Below are 21502 nucleotides of genomic sequence, written 5' to 3'. Positions count from 1 at the left end.
TAGATATACTAGATATAGCAACAATTAAAAGATTAAGTATAAATAGGTTATGAAGAAACATCTCTTTAAAACTATCACTTTGAAAAATATTTATTGAAGGTAATTAGGATTAAGTGACTTGCCCAAGGTCACACAATTAATAAATGTCTTAGACTAGATTTGAACTCAGGTCCCTGTGACTTCAGGTATTGTGCTTCATTCATTGCACAACTTAACTTTGCCCAAAACTAGTACTTTTGCAGATGATATGAAGATATACATAGAACACTACAGAGTCAGAATTCTATTTAGTCTGATTGAAATAATTAACTTTACCAAATTATATAAATTAAACCCACAAAATAATCAACATTTCTATACATATGCATATATATCATTAAAACCCTAGAAGTAGATGAAAAGAATAAGTCTGAGTGTAGATTGAAAAATATAATTGATATTTTACCTGCAAAGTCATATATAGAAGTTATATGAACCCAATTACAAAACACATTTCATCTGGAAGAACAAAAGGTCAAGAATATCAAGGGAATCTATGAAAAAAAATATAAGGAAGGCGATCTGGCATTACCAGTTATGAAACTATGCTAAAAAGTGGTAATAACTAAGAAAGAAGTGAGCATAGTAATGTAGTGTTTGAGAAACCCAAAAAACCCAGATTACTTTTGGACAAAAATTTCTGAGAAAACAGGAAAATAATCTTGCAAAAACTAACAATTGGCCAGTGTCTCACACAATATACTAAGACAATGGATACATGGTGCAGACATAAAGGGTGATATCTTAGACAAATTAGAAGAGAATAGAAAAAACTGTTTGACAGATATATAGACAGGAGAAGAATTCATTACAAAACAAGAAATAGAAAGGTTCATAGGAGGTAAAATAAATAAGATTGAATTTAAAAAGTTCTTGTGCAAACAAAACTAATGCAGCCAATAATGTTTGTCCTTTGTTCTCAAAGAAGACCATGACATCAGGGGAGATGATGCCATGACAAGCACATGAATTTTATTTTAGTGTACACACTAAATCTGTGCTAAGTTATTAGCCTCACTTTCTCCTCCAGAGCCATCTAGGTGGCCAGATATGAATCCAGATCCCTGGAGATGATACTGGATGGGAGGCAGTCAGTGTTAAGTGACCTGCCCAAGGTCACATAAGTAGTAAGTGATGAGTATCAAATGTCAAATGTCTGAGGTCAGATTAGAAGAAGTCCCATTCTCCTCACTCCAAGGCCAGTGCACTATCCACTGCATTACCTAACTATCTCTAGCAGGAGAAACATAGGGAACCAGGGAAAAAAATTTGCAGTGAGTTTCTCTGATAAAGGTCTCAATTCTCAATAAATAGGGTACTGAAACACTTACTCTTTAATTAATAAAGTGTTAAAGATATGAACAGGAAGTTTTCAATAGAAGAAATCAAAGCAATCAATAATTATATTAAAAATGCTCTGAATCTCTAATTAGAGAAATGCAAATTAAAACAACTCTGAGGTATCATCTCACACAAAAGAAGGATCTATGACAATTCCAAAAGATTCATCATGGCAAAACTATCCATCTCCAGATAGATTCTGCTTCAGATTGAAATATATTTTATCTTTTATTTCTCTGTTCCCCTCAAAATAGGGAAGTATGTTACATCTGTATCATATAGTATAATGTGTATTATATTTCTTGCCTTCTCAATGAATGAGGAAGGACTGGAGGGAGAAGGAGAATTTGCAGTTGAAAATAAAGATAAAAGTCACAAATGTGTTGGTCCCAATGATAGGGAAAGATCTTATACAGATGCCAAATAAAACAAAACAAAACAAAAACTCCCAACAATTTCTTGAATGGCTACTTCTATTAGACAAATAATTTTGAGTCTTTAGTCAAAGTTTCCTTGAAGCTACATAATTTTGATTATAAAATGATATTTTTAAGAGCTTAACCTAAGACTCTCCAAGTAGCTGGATTAACAGGCCAATTGGTCTTGAAACTTTTAAAAGATGGCAGGCTTGTATTTGCAGAAAGGGATGATATACCTTCCCTCCTTGTCTTCCATATTTAGGGAAACTTTTTAATAAGTATATAATTATCCCTTGGAAAGGGTTAAATATCCCTTGATGATCAAAATGTGGCACATTGGGAAGAACAACAAACTGGGAATCAGGAAACTTAGACTGGAATCTCATCTTAATGTAGAGTCTAAATATCTGTGTAACCTTGCAAATCAGTTAGCTTTTCTGAGTTTCAATTTTACCATATGTATAACAATGTGTTTGGGGTAATTTACCCTAGGTCATTTAGCTATGATCCCATGATATTATGAAATACTTTGTGTAGACAAGCAGACCTATTAGATCCTATTCCTTGGGAGTTTTTGTGAAAGGAAGCAAAAAATGTAAGGAGGGGTATGTTGGTGGTAACTAACAATTACCTTTCATGGAGGGGAAAGCAAAGGCATGAAACATAGCTATGATATACTTTTAAGTTCATTTTGCATTGTTGACACATTAAATTTAGAAAGTCAATGAAATAAAATTTCATATTTAAAATGCTTGCTGATAAATGTATTATGAATGCTGACATAAGTTTAACAATGAGGTTTCAACCTGTTCCAGCTGGTTCCAACACAACTCTGAATATAAGGCATGTTACTTGTTCACAAGAAGCTTACAATCATAGAATGTTACTATTGAATAAAATCTTTAAAAATATCTGATTTGGGATTTCTTTTAAGTTTTTCAAAATTTCATTAATATTTCCCAATTACATTTTCAAAGATTTTTAACATTCATTTTTTAAAATTTTGAGTTCCAAATTTTCTCCCTTCCTCCCCCACCTATGGAGAAGGCAAGGGATATGATAAACATCATACATAGTAAGTCTGGAGAAGGAAATGGCAAACTAGTCTAGTATACTTGCCACGAAAACCCCAAAATGGGATCATAGTCAGACATAACTGAGATGACTAAACAATAACATACATGAGAAGTAATGAAAAATATTTCCATATTAGCAATGTTGCAAACACACACACATACACACATATATGCACACAAGCAAGAAAAAATAAATGAAAAAAGTAATATGAAACTTTCATATTTTTGAGTGTCGAAGACTCCTTTGGCAACCTACAGTTTGTGAATCCCTTCTGAGAATATTCTTTTCAGAAAATAAAGCACATAAGATTATAAAGGAATTTAATTATATTGAAATGAATTTATAGAAATAAAACCAAAAGCCAAAACCTCAAATAAACATAAACATAACAACCCCATAGACCCCAGGTTAAGAACTTCTCATTCCAGTCCAATGTTTTCATTTTATCATTGAATTTATAGTTGGGGGTAAGAGAGATGGCTCAAAGCATCACTGACAGAGTCAAGTCCAAAATGCAAATAAGTCTTGAAGCAATTGTAGAAAAACATACCATGAGAGTTTAATCTTGGACTCTTATTCTCTATGCTTTGCTGACATGTTCAATTTTCTACCTTTTCGATTTTGACACCTTCTTTTCCCCATTTCCTCCTACTTAGGACATTTCTATAACAGAAAAAAAGTGCCAAGTGTAAGGTAAGCCTCAGGCATTGTTCTGAATAGGCATATCTATCATTATAGAGTTGCCTCTGGAAGAAGTGGAACAGCCCATTTTCCTTCTTAATTATTTCTGACATTTTTATCTTAAGTGAAAATTGAATATCAGTCTTGTTTCTTGTTTCTTCTTCTTTCTGTGTACCCCCCCCCTGAGTAAATATCCTAATACATCCCTGCATGTCATTTCTCTTACCCACCCCCGGTTTAGTAATTTTCACCGGCTTCTTCATTTTTCTGGAACAGTATCAGAACTGTCACAGGATTAACCAAGCAGTTACTGTTGGCTAAAGGGTGTATAATTGAATCTCTTAGCCCCCTTGGTGATGGGGTGAAAAATTGAATTAGATGCTCTAGTCTCTATAGTTGGTCAAATTAAAGTGGCCTAGAGCCAGGTATCTGAAGAGCCAAAATGAGTAGACATGAGCTAGGTTGTGTGGCTGCAAATCAAGATATTTGGCTGAATGGAAGAGTTAGGGATGTGTTTGGGTGAATTTGTGCTGTGCTCTTTTGGAATGACTTCCATGCTAGGTTGGCATATATTGTTGATTTTACTCACACCTGGAAGCATTTTAGTATCTTAAAACTGCATCCTAGTGGAGATAAATAATTTTACTTTAAGTTTTAGGGTCAATATAATCCTAAATAAAAGACTTAAATTTAAGTGCCTTCTGGTTAATGAAGAATTTTTTGCTCCTATTTTGAGATTACCTTTTTTTTGGATGGGGCACAATCTCCATAGCTCTCAATGTTTCTATTTGTATTCAGTTTCTGTGTTAAAAAGATTTTTTTTTTATTCATTTGGGGGAAAGTTAAGGATATAGTTGAAGTTTCATCTTGTTCCTCCTCCTCCCCAAAATGAACTTCCCATATTCTTAATGGTATAATATTCTCCCAATAGAATATTAGTATCTTGGGGATAGGCATTATTTAATTTAATCTTTGTAATTCTAGGTACCTTATTACTGTACTCTACTGCCTAGAGTAGTTATTTAATACATATTGTATTGAATTTGAAAAATTTAATGATACTTTATTATTATATCACATTCATTTCTGAGTCTGTTGTTTTTTTAATCAGGTCTAGAAAATGAAATGACCAAATGTTCCATGAAATAATGTTGCTTTTTGCTTTTCGAAATATAAAACCAACCATGTCAACTTTTTTCTTTGTTTCTACAAGGGGGTTTTTGTGAGCAGTCCTTACCTTTAGCTGCACCTTCCTCCCTATTGCTTTTTTCTTTAGATAGATTATAAAGATTGCTGTTATTCAGTCCTCTGACAGTATATCTTCTCTATTGACCAACAATCTCACAGTTTAAAATTATGAAAAAAAACCCCACCCATTTTTTACCCCTTTGTCATCATTACTGCAAAAGTACAAGAAAGCCACACAGGACAAAGTTATGTAACTTTTTGTTTCATATGTTGCCATAACCATAGTTTCAATGAGGGATTAGCCTCTTGGCCTTTTCATCTTAATTTCTCTTTTCCTCTATCCAGGGAGATGTTCAGGACAACCGAGTGGGTTCTGTCAGGGAACATTGCTATAGCTAGGAATGTCTCTCAAATTTGTCTCCCTTGGCTTTTCCAGTTTCCTCAAAGTCACTAGTATCTATCTTCCCAGTCCATACTCTCCATCATTCAGGAAGTTATGAACTGTTTCTCTACAGCTCCCAAACTCCTCCTTCCTAACCTTCTCATACTCTGTTAACACACTCTGCCCTTCCTCTTGCTTAGGTTACCTCTTTCCATTCTTCCCTCAAAAAAATCAACTCTTTCTGGGTCCAGTCAGGAAAATCTTCCTTGTTAACCTTTTCCTATATCATGTCCATATACAACTTTTTCCTTCCAACATAAACTGCCAGACTAAGCTCTCCAAGGCCAAAGAGCAAGGATTTGATTGAGCATCATCCTCCTTTCTCTGTTCAATTTTAAATCTCTTACTGATTCCCACTCCCCATCTCCACCCCCCATACCCTTTCATACATCCAATTTCCCAACCTCCCCTTTCTTCCAGTAGATCCTTCAGGTGGCAAATGACATCCACATTTGTGGGTCTGGCCTTTCTACTGCACTCAAGGATCTTTCTTTTTTGATCCTAACTCTGGGTTCCTCAGGTCATCTAGTCAAGCTCCCTAATTTTAGGGATATGAAAATAGTGACTTGGCTAAGGATGCACAGAAAGGCAGGAGCAAAGCCAGAATTTGAACCTCAGTCCTCTAAGAGCAGGTGAGTATATGTGCCAAGCACTATGTTAAACACATTACAAACAGTATCCCATTTAACTCAAGAATCAATGTTCTCAGAACTATAGTGTGTGCCCTCTTTACCCCGGGAGAATTCAACATCAGTGAGTTCTTTATTTATCTTTTTCCACTCTAGGTGCTATTTTTCTAATTCGCCCTCTCTTCCACCCTTCCTCCAATCATCTTCTTCTTCTTCTTTATGGCTTTCTTTCTTTGTCATTCTTCATATCACTGATTCCCTGGGCATATCTTGGTTTTTGCTTTGATTGACATCCTTCACTATAAGTTTAAATAATTCCTCTTTCACTATATGGAAGCAAATAAAAAAACTATTTTTTAGTTCAGTTGGAAATATTATGAAATACTTCTCTATTCTAAAGTTTCTTTCCAAATGTACAAGATGAGGGTTAAGAATGGAAACTCAAGTTTCAATAAAGAAGTCTTCTGGTTCATCTTTTTTTGGTTTAGTCTCTCCCCAGCCCACAGGATTGGTAAATGAAACAATGGACATTATCCATTCAAAAGGAAGAACCCTCTTCTATTATTCACATCAATTATTCTATTGATCATTGGGAAAGACTGTTGAAATCCTTGAGGATAATATCTCAAAAAAGTGTCTACAGTTTTTAAATTAATCAGGACACACACACAGTCAACATTAAAGACACAGTCAACAGGCATTTCTTCAGCACCTAGGTGCTAGGAACCCATTTTAAGGCCTGAGGATACAAAAATCTAAGCAAAAAAAAACAAAAAGAATGGCTTTGATCAAAAAAGGACTCAGTCTAAAGGAAGATACAACTTACATCGAAGCAAAATATATATGGATTAAAAAGCAAGATAAATAAATATAAGTACATTAGAGATAATTGACAGAGGGAAGGCACTAGCAATCTGGGTGATAAGAAAAAGTTTCTTATAAGTAGGATTTTAGCTGGGACTAGAAGGAAGCCAGGAGGCAAAGATTTTAAAAAACTATTTCGACATATTATGATCTTTTCCTTGTTCAAGATTCCTGTGTTACCTCAGATCATCTTGGAAGAGGATGACATGTCAGAGGACATGGAGGGAACTCTGCCATTTTGGACATCTCTCACTAAGTTAGAAATGGTTAAATATTATATTAATATTTTTATTTCTGGAAAAACAGACAGAAGAGCATTAAAGTTTTTCTTCCCTCTGCTATTCCCCTGAAGGAAGTCCTAACTACATGACAACTTATTTCAATTTGAGATGCTTCGTCTAGAGGGTCTTAGAACGATGGTTGCCAGATTCTTACCACACTTTGGAAACCCATTATAGAGAAATTATAGAGAAATCACATTTTTAATCAGTTCCCATCTACTTTATTTCATTTCAAATCTCAGTTGTACTGGTCTGTACATTGCTTCTGTACAGAATGTCTTTCACCAAAAATCTTCTGACCATAGAACATTATGGGAATATTACCTGAGCTTTGATCCTTGGTGGTTGTCAACATTGGATGAGTAGAAGCAAAGGATGTTAGGGTTGTCAGCGTGGGGTGAGTAGAAGCAGGGGTTGTTAGAGCAGTAACAGTGGTGGCTGGTGTTAGAATAAACATTGAAGACAAGGATTAATTAAACCAGTTTCCTTTTGTTGTCTTTCATTGAAAGGAAGTGTTTTCCTAGAGCAATTAAAACTGGAAATGTAGCATGAGTCCCTTGTCTCTGATCTCAATACCCCGTTCATGACTTTGCAAAAGATTTCTTGATCTCTTGATAAATAAGTAAATAACAAGTCTTGTCATCATTGTTAGAAATCCCTGATTCATAGCCACCTTAAAAAATAATAATTCATAATTCTATAAACCAAATTGAGAGGAATCATGACATATTGGATTGAAGGTCAGCCTTGGAGTAATGGAGACCTGGCTTAAAGTCCAGTCTCTGACACATACTGGATGTATTTAATCTTGGCTATCAATGCCCCAGGCAACTCTATAAGAGATCTTGACAATTTTGGGGTAATGGATTTCATAATACCACTTTTGCAATCTGGAGAAATCTATGGATGCATTAGTAAGCTAATGTTGTTTTGTTTTTTTGGGTTTTTTTAGGTTTTTGCAAAGCAAATGGGGTTAAATGGCTTGCCCAAGGCCACACAGCTAGGTAATTATTAAGTGTCTGAGACCGGATTTGAACCCAGTTACAGTCCTGACTCTAGGGCCGGTGCTTTATCCAACTGCGCCACCTAGCCGCCCCAAGCTAATGTTTTTTAGAAAAAAAAAATACCATTTCCTTCTCCATTCATTTTACAGATAAGGAACTGAAGCATATAGGCTTAAGTGACTTGTCCCGGGTCACACTGCTAATCAAGTGTCTGAGACCAAAGTGATTTCATGAAGTCTTCCTGACTCTAGACCTCAGTGTATCCACTACTGTCCAAAATTCCAATAAAGGAAACTACATTGAAATAAATATATAGCACCGGCCCTGGAGTCAGGAGTACCTGGGTTCAAATCCAATCTCAGACACTTAATAATTACCTATCTGTGTGGCCTTGGGCAAGCCACTTAACCCCATTTGCCTTGCAAAAACCTAAAAAATAAATAAATATATATATATATGTATATATATATATATGTATATATACATATATATATATATATAAATATATGACTTTTAACCATTCAAGTTCATAGACATCCTGAAATCTCTTTACAGACTTCTTGGAGTTCTGTAGACTCTAAAAGAATACTTTCTCTAATCTTCAACAATGCAAAGAAATTACAGATACAGGTCAATATTAAGAAGCCCAGACATAGAGGAATCTAATAAACTCTGAGTGAAGACTTAACCATGTTTTTACATTATTTTTCTTGGTTTTCTGTATGTTTTCTTTTGCAACATGGCAATATGGAAATGTATTTCCCATGTATAATTGATATCAGGTTGCTTCTCTTCTCAAGGAGTTGGGGAAAGGTGGAAGGGACAGAGAATTTGGAACTAAATTTTTTTTAAATGAATGTTGGGGCAAATAGGTGGTGCAGTGGATAGAGCACTCATCCTGGAGTCAGGAGGACTTGAGTTCAAATCTGACCTCAGATAATTAATTGCCTAGGTGTGTGACCTTGGGCAAGCCATTTAATCCATTGCCTTTAAAAAAAAAATAAAATGCATTAAAAAAACCATTACTTAAATTCCCCTTTATGAATCTCAAAAAAAAATTATAAGGAACTTAAACACAAAGAGAAAGAACTTACATCTACACAGCAAACCACAAAAAAAGTATTATTTATATGAAACCATGGATCTCCATTTCATATTGCTTACATTTTTAAAAATGTATAACAAATCCCATACACAATTTCAAAACTATCCTTCTTGCCTTTGCTTCCTTATGAAACAAACCACAATTCTTTAGGAAGGCTACCTAGGGCAAACAGATGTTCCATTAGATTATAATTGCTGATAGTTTGAAACACCTCTGACCTTCCCAGAATTTTATGGTCAACTCCTAAACAGTCAAAGGTCTTTAATGTTTATTGGGGGGGTTTGAGTTCCATATTAAAAGTCAGATTTAGCAAGATTTTTAAGCCTGTAATATGTTTAAATAGAGACAAGCTATAACCCCAACAGTGAAATGAGATCAGGATGTCTAAAAGAGAATTCAGAATATGAGCTACATGACTGAAATTGCAAATTTATTGCAATTTAATTTATTTGAAATTTAAACAGAACTATTAAGCACATTAAGAATTTCTACTTTAGGGGCAGCTAGGTGGTGTAGTGGATAAAGCACCGGCCTTGGAGTCAGGAGTACCTGGGTTCAAATCTGGTCTCAGATACTTAATAATTACCTAGCTGTGTGGCCTTGGGCAAGCCACTTAACCCCATTTCCCTTGCAAAAAAAAAAAAGAATTTCTACTTTAGAAAAACAGAAGATAATGCTACATTTCTTCATTTTATCCCCCCCCATGTCTTTTCTTTTTTTTTTTTGAGGGGGAAGAGTAGGTCTCCATCCTGGAAGTGCAGAGGAAGTGGGCCCAGTTCCAATACTGATTATCACTGAAGCTTTAACCTCCTCCACTTTCCCAACCTGAAACAGCACCCTTCTTTAATCATAGAAGATGGGGCTCACTATATAGGTTAGATTTATACAGCAGACACCCAATTGTATCTTTAGCCCATTGTATCCTAGAACTTCTGAATCAAAGGGATATCCCAGGTTTCAGTCTCCCCAAAACAGGGACAATGAATATATTCCACCACGGAGGACCCCTCCTTTCAAAGCAATTTTCACCAAATGAAATTATCTTTGCCAACTTAGGATGCCACCAAAATGGATAAAGGGTATTGGAATTCAATCACTCCAGCACCAAGGAATCAGGTTCTATTGCAAGAAAAAGATAAAGACACTCAATTTGGATCAAAGTACAACATGGAAACAAAATAAAGATTGACAGATTGCTTTCTGGGGGGGGGGGGGGGGGGGGGGATTGAGGGGAAAATTGTAAAACTCAAACAAAATCTTTAATTAAAAAAAAAGAAAAAAAAGAAAAAATAAAGTAGAGGCCAAGAAAGCCCTGGAGGGGTCTGCCTTGGTTAGTACTACTAAAAATTTGTCCAGATTTATTTCTCTGTGCTTAAAATCTCTTTTATTGCACTGAAAATACATAGTCTTCTCTGAAGGTAGTCCTGGCAATGTGTTCTCTTGTCTCCACATTAGAGGGCCTTCTGAAGAATAGTGTCATTCTTAACATACTTTGGAAGTCTATTATTTAGAAATCACTTTTTTAAAAAAATCAGTTCTTTATTCCATTTCTCAGTTTGCTCCTATATTTAAAGCTCTTTCTTCTTCCCTCCATGAAAAATCCCCTGATCTAATGGCTGCTAGCATCAAATAAGAGGAAGTAGAGGTTAGAGCAGTAACAATTCTAGCTAGTCTTAGAAATAAACTTTCAAGACAAGGATGAAGCCACAGAAATGCAAGAAAGCAAAAAGGAGTTGGGGAAATTTGTGAGTAATGACCAACAAACAGAAGTCTAGGGTAGTGTACGTAGTGGAAAGACCATTGAACTTGAAGACAGAATACAAGTCAAATTGTACTTATAGAGATGAATAAGTCATTTCTTCTCTCTGGGACAATTTATTCATCATATCTATGATATTTGCAAAAGGGCAGGTTTAGAAAGGAAAAAGGTTTCTTAGAAGGAAAAAAAAACTTCCTTAGAGGCAACTAGACAGCCCATTAGATAGAATGCTGAAAGAAGGACCCAGGTTCAAATTCACCCACAAACACATATCTGTGTGACCCTGGTCAAGTTATTTAACTCTGTCCAACTCAGTTTCTTCATCTATAAAATGGAATAACAATAGTATCTACCTAATATCTTAAATCAAATGCAAACCCCCAAGTTCTAATAAATGCTAGTTATTAAGAATGAGAGCTAGCAGGCAGCTAGGTGGTGCAGTGGATAGAGCACCAGCCCTGCAGTCAGCAATACCTGAGTTCAAATGTGACCTCAGACACTTGATTACCTAGCTGTTTGGCCTTGGGCAAGCCACTTAAACCCACTTGCCTTGCAAAAACCTAAGAATGAGAGAGCTATCTCAGAGTAGAATGAAAATTTAGAAAGTAATGAGATCCCACTCATGGTATGTCTTCAAGCAGAGAGTGAATAATGATGTCAGAGAGGTTGGTGAAGGGATTCCTAATCAGATATGGTTTGAACTAAATGGCCATTGCGTACCCTTCCGACTTGAACTTGTTAACTTATTAAATTTGTAATTCAAATTCTAAAATCCTTATTATTCTAGAAATTACCTCTCTTTTGGTAAGGGTAAAACCCAGGGTAGGATCTTATATAAACAAATCTATTTCATGGGTCAGCATCAAGGAACAGTTAATGAGCAAGTAACAGCCTCCTCCAGGCTTATTTATGAGGGAAAAGAAATAACCGTCACCCTTTATTTGTATAGTTATTGCCAAAGAACGCTGTGACTCTATATTCAAGAGCTAAGTCAGAAATTATGATTCCTATTTCACAGATATAATAACTGGCACTTAAATACCACTTTAAGGTTTGCAAATCACTTTACAAATATCTCATTTAATTCTCATAGTAATCCTGGGATTGTTTGGCTTTATCTATTATCTCCATTTTACAGATGAGGAAACAAAGGTTATTGACTCGTCCAGGATCACACAGCTACTAAATGGTTTGAGGTCAAATTTGAGTTCAGGTCTTTCTGACTCCACATCCAGTGCTATGTATTTCACACAGCTAGTAAATGTGCCTGAAGTCAGATTTGAAGTCAGGTGTTCCTGATTCCAGGTTCCCCAGAATCTACCACCTCACACATCTGAAGCCTATATTACTATTATTTTTTTTTCAGGCGAGGAAACTGAGTTGTCCAAGGTCTCATAGCTAGCAAATGTCTGAGGCTGGATTTGAATTGAGATCTTCCTATCTCTAGATTCAGGACTCTAATATGCTTTGTCAACATGTGGGAAAGCTGTGAGTAAAAATTAAAGTTCTTTGTCCACAGTAAAAAGCCAGAGCCCTGACTCTGGCAAGAGGAGTGGTATAGAAAGCTTGAACCAGAGAGCTGGTTGTGAAATTTTCAGTGTGAGTATTTACTACTAAATGGAAATTAGAAAATGCTACAATCAGGACTTGAGTTGTTATTTAATTGATTGTTTAGACCAAAGATAGGGAACCATTTTTCTGCAAAGCACCATTTGGATACTTACAACACCATTTGCAATCCATATATTGGTCAAACTTTTAATTAATTCACCCCTAAAAAGCCACTAGATTTATTGAATTTTGAGTCTTGCCTAAGGGTAGGGGGTTCCCTGTCCCTGGTCTAGACTTTTAAAAATTATGGAGAAAGTGTTAGGAATGAAGATTAAACTTAAAGTGTATCCCAGTAAAGAACCATGTGCTAAACATTTCCCAACATACCTGGAAGCCTCTCAGTCCCTTGTTCTCTTTTTGCTAGACTTACTAGACTCTTTCTTCTCAGAAGATTCCATTTCTTTTCAATAAACAATTTCTAGATGCAAGCCTTGGGGCTTAACCTGAGTCTTAACCTTCAGAAAAATAAATTGGGCAACTTGGATGGTGGATAATGGACTTGAAATCTTTGTCTATGAGACACCAAATTTTTCTTGGAGAGCAGATGAAAGATATTGCCCACCTATCTTCATCTCGAATTTAGCTCCAAAGGAACAGGATAAAAACAATGATAACAAAAGAAATAAAATTTGAAATAACTGAAAAACTTAAGTTTCTGGTCCAACTAGGAGAAGTGACCTGAGACCTGGGACAGGCCATGAGAACAAGAGGAGACAGCTGAGGGGATTTCCCTAAGGACAGGGAAAGTAAGAATAAGTCTAATAGGCAAAAGAATGTGAGGAAGGAAATACATGTTTGGAGGGCCAGCAAAATCAGTTTAGCTAATGGGCTAAGCAGGACTCTAGGGCCAAAGAATATCAATTTTGTAGTCAAAGAATCTGGATTCTAATCTCAGGTCTGTGATATCTATAAGATGATTTGAGGATCCTTCTGGCTCAAAATTCTAAGAAACCTCAAATATTGGATTGGACCTTGGGCCCACATAGAATGCCATGGGGCCCAAGTGATTTTTCTGAGGGGATCTGAAGAGCTATATCGTTTAATGTCATTAATTTTGTGACATTATCCTAGAGGTTGTCTAGTTATTTAAGGGGTATTATGTAATGGTCTTCAATTTTTCAAAGCAGTAATGCTTATTCAATTGAATTATAATAGATGATATATAATGCATCAGGGAATCTAAGGTGGCATAATGGATAGAGTATGGGCTCTGGAGTCAAGAGGACCTGAGTTCAAATCTGACCTCATACACTTACTAGATGAATGACCCTGAGTAAATCACTTAATCCTTACTGCTTCTCTCCTCCCAAAAGGATTTCAATAACTAATTTAATGCCATCTATCATGTTCCACAGAAGTGGGAGAGGAAGAAGACAAAAATTAAATCAGAATAGAAAGCTTCATTACTCTAAGAAGGCGAGGAATCATTCAATCCATCAGTTATGTATTAAGTTCTTACACTGATCTAGGTACTATGCTAAGCACAGGACCCTCCAAGACGGAAGGAGAGGAGGCATACCCTCAAGGACTTTATGTTGACCTTAAATCAGTTTGGGAGGGGTCCTCTCCCATTCTCACACATGGCAAGTCTGTCATTAGGGTACTACTGCATTGGATCTTATCTTAAAAGCTCACATCCCAAATCCCTTTTCTCCTTAAAAAAAATTGAGAATAGGCAAAGGGTTAAGGTTCAGAGTTTGAGGTCTAACTCTTATGTGACTAATGAAGCATTTCTGACTGTGACTCAGACTTTCTATAAATGAAACTGTCTCATGGAGAAGATGACATCAGACACCAAGGAAATTTGAAGAACCATCCAGTGACAGCTAAGTTCTTTGAAGGCAAGGTCAACATTTATTTTCCCTCTTCTGTTTCTTATACTTAAGGGACTTGGTCGATGTTTGTTAAGCTGCTGAATTGTATTGAATCTCTTCAACTCCATCCAGGATAACAACATTATCTCAGTATGAGAATGAACTATGTGATCCGTTTAGCAAGAGTGAAATGAGGTCATAGAATTCTTGGTATAGTCTAACATCTTCACTTTGTAGATGAGGAAACTTGGGCCCTAAGATAATTCCAATTATCATTCCAGATCTACCACCTTAGGCCCAGAGTCCCAGAAGTCTCAGAGTCAGGATAACTTTCCAAAATTTGTTATCCTTTCTACTGGACAGATAGCAAGATGTGACTAAGGTATATCAACTGCAATAAATTTCTTTTCCAAAGGCTTAGAAAGTAAAGGTGGACCTTCTGAACATATCATTTCTCTACAACTAGTCATGCTAGCACCATTATTAAAGAGGGGGTGGGAGAAACAGTTGGATAGGGATATCTGAATACCAGCTTCACAACAGAAGATAGAATCCAGAATGAACCTTAGATAATCCAAACAGGAAAGTGAGATCAGCAAATCTAAGAAGTTCCTTTGATTCAGTTTTCCCTTAGGGAGATTATCTAAAAGGAGGGGAAGGAAATGAGGGAGATTAAGCCTTTAGTATTTACTTTGTGCAAGCACTAGGGTTAAATGTTTTACAAATATATCTCATTTTGAAGAAAAGAGAAAGACTCACCCTGGTCAATCATCAGTTTCACTGTGACTTTCTGGTCATTAAACCAACCAGAAAATTCCACCCGGCAGCAATATAACCCAGCATCTGCCTCTGTCAGGTTCTCTATCGTCAGAGACACAATCCCTTCAGAAAGGTTTTCGTTTAAATTGTACCGGTTGGAATGTTGAAAGGTCATCTTGTGTCCATCTGTCCAGATGATTTCATTGGAGCACTTAGTCAGAGGACACCATCCCCGACCCCAGCACATGGATGTGACACCATCATGCACTGAATATGTACAGGGCAAAGTGACAGATTGGCCCACTACTCCTCTCACAGTCTGTTCAGACAGAGCAGGACCTGCTGGTAAAGAGAAAGGAACAGAGGTTAGAAGACAAACAATTGGGCTGTAGGGGCTGGAGCCCAGGACATGTAGTCAGCCACAGGAGTTCAAACTCATCTTGCACCCTGGCTATGTGTTCCTGGGTAAGTCTCTTAGGCATCTCAGTCTGTTTCCTTTATCTTATAAAATAGGGATAATAACAGCTCCTATTTCACAGGGTGATTGAGAATCATTTGAGGCAACTCATTTGCATTTTGCAAACCCTAAAGAGCTACAAAAATGCTAGCAATTATTTGGGGTTTTTTAAGTAGCAAGGTATTAACATGATGGTAAATAAAGAAGAATAAGGGACTTTGTAGAATGTGAAGAAAGGGATACTAATGTGATTTCAATCACATAAGCAAGTCCAATGAGGAAACAGCTATACATAGGAAGTTAGCACCTCCTGGTTTTAGTGTTGCCTGATGATGATGATAATTGTTTGTCCTTCATTCTCAAAGAAAACCATGACATCAGGGAGGTGATGCCATGACAAACACATGAATTGGATTTGAGTGAGGAGGACTGGACTAAGTCAACAACTTCACTTTCTCCTCTGGAGTTTTCTGGATCCAGTGGTCAGATATAGATCAGGATGATTGGAAATGGTCCTGAATGTGAGACATTCAGGGTTAAATGGCTTGCCCAAGTTCACACAACTAGTAAGTGTCAAAATTGCATTCAAACTTCTTTCTTCTTGATTCCAAGGTCATTGCTCTCTCCATTGTGCCATTCAGCAGAGGTATCTGACACAAGGCCTAACTCATCTGCATTGCCACTCCAACATACTCTGGAGCTTAACAAATTCAGATTAAAACATAATTGGGAAATATTTAACCAAATAAGTAAAATTATAATAGTAATGTGTTTTTCAAATTCAATATTTAGCCTACAGGTATCCTTATGTAAAGTCTAGACCATTTTCTTTCTTTTTTTGGAGGCAATCAGGATAAGATTACTTGCCCAGGGTCACACAGCTAGTATCTAAGGCTGGATTTGAACTCAGGTCATGCTGACTCTAGAGTCTGATTGTACCACCTGGCTACCCCTAGTACATTTTCTGTTTGAATTTGATAGTAAAGTAAGTGAGTAGCATGACTTGCCCAGATCATACAACTAGTTCATGTCAGAGGCAGGAATAGATTTTGCCTTGGAGTTACTAAGGCTGGCTCTCTATGCACTATACCAAATTGTCTTTCACAAGAATAAGAAATAATAATAATAACACAAAGTTGATGATGCTGGTGGTGATGATGGTGATGATGATAATAATAATAATAACAATAAATTAACGTTTAGTCATTTTTAATAATGTCTGACTCTTCATGACCCCATTAGGATTTTTTTGGCATAGCTACTGGAGTTGTTTGCTATTTCCTTCTGCAGCTCACTTGATAGATGAGGAAACTGAGGTAAATAGGGCTAAATGACTTGCCCAGGGTCACACAGTTAATGTGAACCAGATTTAAATTTAGGAAGATGGGCCTTCCATACTGTAGGCTAATGCTCTGTACACTATGGAGCTACCCTGCAGCCCTAATAATAAGTAGAACTCATGTTTCTGCTGTCTGGCATTAGCTTGACAATTTCCAAAGGGTTTTCCAGTAAATGTAAAATCTTTGAGGACAGAGATGTTTTCATCTTCTTTCTATCTCCAGCAACATATAATAATGGTGCATAGATTTCAATTATTGAATTGAACTGCTGTGAATAACCTCTGAACTAGAGACTGAGAGTATTATTTATCTTCATTTTACAGAAAGAATCTGAAGCTCAAAGAAATTAAATTACTTTCCAGAGGGTCACACACCTAGTTAAATGTTTTAGAAGTTCTCCAAATCCAAGGTGTCTGACTCTAACCCCACCATTCCTACATTATGCTTTTTTAAAAATGTACTTTAAAAATCACATATAAGAAAAAAAATATTTTCACAAGAAACTCAAGGATCCACTATTTTCAAGTTGTAAAGATTATTGGAGTGAAGACAGAAATGTCTCCTGAAACTTCAGAAATCAATCAATAATTAAATTTAAAAGTTTTCTATACAAACAAAACTAATGTAACCAAAATTAGAATGAAAGCAGAAAGCTGAGGGGGGGGATTTACATTAAGTATCTCCTACAAAGGTCTTTTTTTTCTCAGATATATAAAGAACTGAGTCAAGTTTATGAAGCATATAAGTCATTTCCCAATTGATTACTCATCAAAGGATATGAATAGTCAGTTTTCAGATGAAGAACTTAAAGCTATCTATATATAAAAAAATTAAAGAAATGCAAATTAAAACAGCTGAGTACCATCTAATATCTTTCAGATCATTAATATGAAAGAAAAATGAGAAATGGCAGGTGATAATTTGGGAATATTGGGATCCTAAGGAATTATTGGTAGAATTGTGAAGTGATCCAATCATTTTTGAGAGTAATTTGAAACTGTGCTATTGATCTTTATCTCAAAGAGTTTTTTTTTGAGGGGAAAGGATTTATTTGTACAAAAATATTTACACCAGTTATTTTTGTGATGGCAAAAAAATTAGAATTTAGGGATAGCCATCAATTGGTAAACAGTTGAACAGTGGAAAGACTTATGTGAATAGATGCAGAACCAAAAGAACACCTTATTCAGTGATAACAATACTATACAATGATCAAATGTGGCAGCAATACAATGATTCAAGACAATTTCAAAAGACTCTTGATGGAAATGCTATCCACCTTCAGAGAAAGAACTGATGGAGTTTGTAGATCAAAGCATACTTTTTTTTACTTTGTTTTTCATGTATTTTTGGTTTTTTGGTCTGTTTTCTTCCACAACATGACTAATCTGGAAAAATGTTTTGCATGGTTGCTCATGTTTAACCTGTCTCAACCTGCTTGCCATCTTGGGGAGAGGGAAAAGGAAAAAAGAAAGGAAGGAAGGAAGGGAACAAAAGACTCTGAAAATCAAAATTTTGGAAAACAAAATGTTGAAAATTATTTTTACATGTAAATGGGAAAAAATAAAATATTCAAAAAAATGAAATCAATAAATCAATAATATATGGGAATAACTCATCAATAAAAAGGATTGCATATACTATATACCAATCTAGTGCAAAGCATCAGATAATATTCAATTCAATCAACTTCTATCTATGACTAAACTTTCATCTCCAGTAACAAGAAACATACTTTCAACTAAGAAGACAAAACAAATACATAAATAAGGAAACAATACTTCATAACAAAGTGCTAAATTGTATAGTGGGAGGAAAAGAAACCCTTAGTGTAAATATTTGCTTGTTTGTTTATTGTATTACAGGCAAGAGATCACATTTTTATGGCATGTTCAAGTTTACCAAAAAAAAAACAAACTTATTTCCAGTGAAATAGGGTTGACAGTACTCTCATTTTCCAGATATGAAAATGAAATTCAGTTAAGTGACTTGCCCCAACAAACATAACCATTAAATGTCAAACCTTGCAGATCCCTCTAGGTTATAAGCTAGGCATCCAAGAGATAAACAAGACAGACAGGCAGACAGACAGAGGATAAATATACGGACATAGATATAGATATGTGCATCTGTATATATCCTCTTCTCATTACACCTTGTTAGTCCAAACCAGTTCAAGCAGTTTAAAGGCAGGATGTGGGTAACTCACCAGTAATATTCAGTATAATGTCCCTTTGACAAAACCCTGACAAATAGCATTAGATTTGAAGGCAGAAGATCTCAGTTCAAATCCCTGAGGCTTACCTCTCTTGTGATCTTGAGTTAAGTCACTTAACTAGCCTCATTCCCAGTTTCCCCATCTGGAAAATGAGGGAAGCTACACTAGATAACCTCTGAGGTCCCTTCTGACTCTAAATCTATGATTGTTTAATCTTAAATAAAGAACAATTTGCCTTCTCCATTCACAGATGGCATTTGACCTCAGCTAACTCATTAACTGATCACACCTCTCCACCCTATTTCCCATGTCCTCTGATGTGAAGTAGCTTTGGGTTTGTTAAATCAAACCCTCCTTTTCTGGCCTTATTCCACCATCTGCAAGCATCCTCTTTGTAGATCAGAGATTCCCCACCCAAACCTGCCCTTTATATGAAGCTTATCAAGGGAACAGAGAGGAATAGTTTTTAAATAATTATATTGTCATATTAAAACATTCCAAAAAAAAGCTATTTCCTTTTATAATAACTTATGTCGGGGTGGCTAGGTGGTGTAGTGGATAAAGCACCAGCCCTGGAGTCAGGAGTACCTGGGTTCAAATCCGGTCTCAGACACTTAATAATTACCTAGCTGTGTGGCCTTGGGCAAGCCACTTAACCCTGTTTGCCTTGCAAAAACCTTAAAAAAAAAAAATAAATAAATAACTTATGTCTCATATACATATGTCTGGCAAACTAACTTTTCTTTTCCCTTTAATAGTGAATGGAAAGTAGGAGATTTACTGAAATCCAAGACACATGGGGACTAAATAAAGCCCCAAAGCTCTCCTCTATGTAGATCATGCCACTCCCCCATCACATACCTGCAAAAGACACCATCAGGATGTAGCTGAACAAGCCAGGAAGACCCATGGTACTAGCTGGAAAAAAAAATCAGACAAGACTGGGTAAGTTTCCCGGGGGAAAGAGGGTTTTTAGAAAGGTCTGAGTTGACAATTTTAGCTTCCTCTTTCCCCTGGCTTGACAAGTCATATGAGATGTAAAACTTGGAACCAGCTCCCCAAGACACCAGCAAAGCCCTTACTATTTAACTGTATAGTTGCTACCTCACCTATAGACAATGGAATCTATTGCTCTTGGCATCATTGGAAAAGAAAATTTCATAAATTCATGACAATTAACCTAGAATACTCTAGTTTCCACCACATAAAACCCAGCCTAAACTTCTATTTCCAACCAAAGATGAGAGATAGGGAAGAGGACTTTGTTGTACAACTAAATTAAGGAAGTTTCAGAACAGTGCCTCTGAGGACCATAGGTTGACATTTCAGTAACCCCTACTTACCTCCCAGTGCTCCAGAGTTAATTTTGTTCATTATACACAAAATATATCCATGAGTCTAGCCAAAGGATTTTGAAATGTTTAATTGAAATTTTTGTAAAAGAACATTCATTAGTAGCACTATTTGTGGAATCAAAAAACTCAAAACAAAATAGATGTCCATAAATTGGGGAATGATTAAACAAATCAAGAATCTGAAGAATACAGGCACAAAACAAGATTTATGAAATGTTACAGAATCAATAGAAAGTAGCATTTACTGCAACAGAAAAAGGACTAGATTTGGCATCAGGGACATATTTCAAACCCCACATAAGTAGAAATAAGGAAAAAAAGTACTTTTCTTAATCAAATATCATGTAAGCAAGCATGGCCTCAGAGAAGAGTTGAGGATATTCACTTCCCCTCATTATTGTTCAGTCACTTTTAATTGTGTCTGATACATCATTACGCCATTTGGGAGTTTTCCTTGCAAAGATACTGGAGTGATTTGCTCAATTCTTTCTACAACTCATTTTACAGATAAGGAAACTGAGGCAAGCAAGTGATTTGTCCAGAGGATCTTTCTGACTACAAGCCTGGCTCTCCATCCAATTTTACCAATTTTACCTAGCTGTCCACTCATTGAAGGTCTTGCATATTACATTTTTTGTTGAACTCAATAGATTAGTTGTCTCTGCTATTATCTTTCTTTTTGTTCTTTCTTTTTTATCCTTAATTACAAGAGTGTTCAGTGGCTAAGATCATTGAGCTTGGAGTCAGGAAAACTTAAATCCAAATCCCATCTAACAGTTATGTGATCAAGTCAATCAATATTTATTTACCACCTACAATGTATAGACTCTTCAATAAGGTCTGGAGATAAAAAGACAGGTGGAAAAACAGTCCTTACCCTCAAGGATCTTACAATCTAATAGAGGAGACGACTTGTAAATAGCTACATACAAACAAGTTATATACAGGATCAATTGAATAAAAAAAAAATCAACAAAGAAAAAAAAAGCACTAGAATTAAAAGTGATTGGGAAAGCCATCTTGTTGAAGGTGGGATTTTAACAGACTTGAAGGAAGCCAGGGATGGCAAGCATTAGAGATAATGAGGAGTCAGAAAGACTAGATGGGGATACCAGGGAG

At 36.0% G+C, this 21502-nt stretch overlaps 1 protein-coding gene across 1 annotated transcript in view; it reads right to left on the bottom strand.

The window, feature by feature from the left end:
* LOC141502350 (uncharacterized) overlaps window positions 1–19976 on the bottom strand; it is a 22238-nt gene extending 2262 nt beyond the window's left edge. The window contains exons 1-3 of the mRNA XM_074207068.1: window positions 19890–19976; window positions 15014–15355; window positions 7210–7399 (exon numbers count right to left, since the gene is read on the bottom strand). Coding sequence (XP_074063169.1) covers window positions 7210–7399; window positions 15014–15355; window positions 19890–19938 — 581 coding nt within the window. The 5' untranslated portion in view covers window positions 19939–19976. The remainder of the gene's footprint in view (window positions 1–7209; window positions 7400–15013; window positions 15356–19889) is intronic.
* Between the last annotated feature and the right edge of the window lie 1526 nt (window positions 19977–21502).

This window comes from Macrotis lagotis, chromosome 1, assembly GCF_037893015.1.
Source record: "Macrotis lagotis isolate mMagLag1 chromosome 1, bilby.v1.9.chrom.fasta, whole genome shotgun sequence".
NCBI classification, from domain to species: domain Eukaryota; kingdom Metazoa; phylum Chordata; class Mammalia; order Peramelemorphia; family Peramelidae; genus Macrotis; species Macrotis lagotis.
The sequence above is the reverse complement of the archived record's forward strand: the minus strand, read 5'-3'. Positions and strand labels throughout refer to the sequence as shown.